At 36.2% G+C, this 1,746-nt stretch overlaps 1 protein-coding gene across 1 annotated transcript; it reads left to right on the top strand.

Moving 5' to 3' along the window:
• Nucleotides 1–1,004: 1,004 nt before the first annotated feature.
• On the top strand, nt 1,005–1,507 carry LOC122625542 (ARL14 effector protein-like). The gene is made up of 2 exons (XM_043805637.1): nt 1,005–1,226; nt 1,280–1,507. The coding sequence occupies exons 1-2, from the start codon at nt 1,040–1,042 to the stop codon at nt 1,441–1,443; spliced, it is 351 nt and encodes a 116-aa protein (XP_043661572.1). The 5' UTR covers nt 1,005–1,039; the 3' UTR covers nt 1,444–1,507.
• The last annotated feature ends 239 nt before the right edge of the window (nt 1,508–1,746 follow it).

Here is a 1,746-nt window from a genome sequence, read left to right as displayed (position 1 = left end):
TGTACCTCTTTCGGGCTCTATTACAAGCCCCAGCAGGCCTACGTCAACACGATCTTCCAGTCATTGATGACGGTTTCAAGAAGTCCGAGGACGTCCTCCACTTAAGCAAGGAAGGAGTTAACACCATTGCCAAACAGCGCTCGATTTTGGAAATAAAGTATCGTCGCGTGTCCTCGCAAGTAAATCGATTTGGAATCTTGTTAATTTGTATACTACTGAAACATTTGGGTTGGAGTTTAATGACGCATTTGATAAGTTTAATGATAAAATGTGAATTAAATTAGCTGTCGGGTAATCGGTTCTGAATTCTGTTGCATGGATGTACGCCCCTAATGTTGTTTGCAGGATTGAAAAACCATGAATATTTTTTTTTTCGATTTGAGTTTGTGTTCAGAGTTCATCGTCTCTTGAACGAACGGTCTGTGCTCAACCAAAAACCAATTTCATGTTTCCCTTTTGATCTGCTTATTCGCTGACCGTTTTGCAGCGAGCGAAGAAAATAAAAGTCTTTTGCATTTGTATGAGTGTATCGAATTCGAATGATCAGTCCTGTTGTAATCACACTTGCTTTTGTGGATTCGGAGCGTTAGGGGTGTTGTAACTAATCTCACATCTAATATATATGTTAAAATTGATGCTAAGCTTTGTTAAAAAGGCACTAAAGACAGAAGAGATTTTATTTTTCGCTCTTCTGCTGACCCTTAATGATCGCTCTCTCTGAGTTGTTATTGAGTGAGCATAACAAGAACCACGCAACTCAGAACAGTTAACCGAAAGCGAAAATAAAGTGAAACCAAAAGTTCTGTTTAGAGCCTGAGCACACGCGCATCGTCTTTTACGGTTGTGTTAGAGTGTAGACCATAAAACAAAGACGGTTGAGAGTTATTTGCGAGCTATGGTAGAAACACATGTCCAGTGTAAACAACTTATAATAATAATAATATGGCAGTGTGTACACAGTATTAGTGACGCGTGGTATGATCAAATCGTTGAAACAAGGTCAAACTACTATATTAGTCTAGGAAATTCTGCCTTAGATATGAGGTCTTATGTAGATCCAGATTATTCTATAGGTCGCAACCTGCGGCAGAGACATAGAAAAAAAGGAGTATCTAACGAATATTCACATCATTTGGATACCGAAAATAAAAAAAAAGGCAAAAAGAAATGTCAAAATGGCGCATATGATGAATACGGAAATATTCGTTTCAACGGTCTGGACATTTGTAAGTGCAAATCACTCATAAGATAGCCGAATTGAAGAATAAACTTATTTCAGGCGACTGTATGAATCAAGAATGTGATGGTTGTTGGTATAATTGCCGAGGTTGTGGCTCATCCAGGTGTGGTCCTCAATGCCGCTCAAATCGAAAGTTTTTTTATGAGGACATTACATATGACGGAAAAGACTTAAATATTCAAAATAAATATATTTCAAAATAAAGTAACATCTAACACTTATCATAAATATTTATTGATATAGAATAATAAAACTTTTAAATCATCATTTTGCTTATTTATTCCATACATGAAAATGAATTTTTAGCCGCTGAAGCGGTTCGTTCAAAACTCAAAACAAAATTCAAACTAGTTCAGACCTTAACAATGTTAGCTCATTTGAAAAAAATATTATAAATTTGAGTAAATACCTTGCAATTCCATTCATTGTTCTTCATCAGTTAATTACTACTGATCAGGTGCGCTTAATCACAGCTCAATTTGTGTGAAAACTCGATAAGACACGCA

The sequence above is a fragment of the Drosophila teissieri genome, unplaced genomic scaffold (genome assembly GCF_016746235.2).
Source record: "Drosophila teissieri strain GT53w unplaced genomic scaffold, Prin_Dtei_1.1 Segkk124_quiver_pilon_scaf, whole genome shotgun sequence".
Classification (NCBI taxonomy): domain Eukaryota; kingdom Metazoa; phylum Arthropoda; class Insecta; order Diptera; family Drosophilidae; genus Drosophila; species Drosophila teissieri.
This window is presented reverse-complemented; position numbering and strand designations above follow the sequence as displayed.

What these genes read in the sequence shown, in the direction of transcription:
- LOC122625542 (XM_043805637.1), top strand. Translation starts at nt 1,040, where the DNA reads ATGAGGTCTTATGTAGATCCAGATTATTCTATAGGTCGCAACCTGCGG. An exon ending in TTTCAACGGTCTGGACATTT is followed by an intron (nt 1,227 to 1,279) that starts GTAAGTGCAAAT and finishes AACTTATTTCAG; the next exon opens with GCGACTGTATGAATCAAGAA.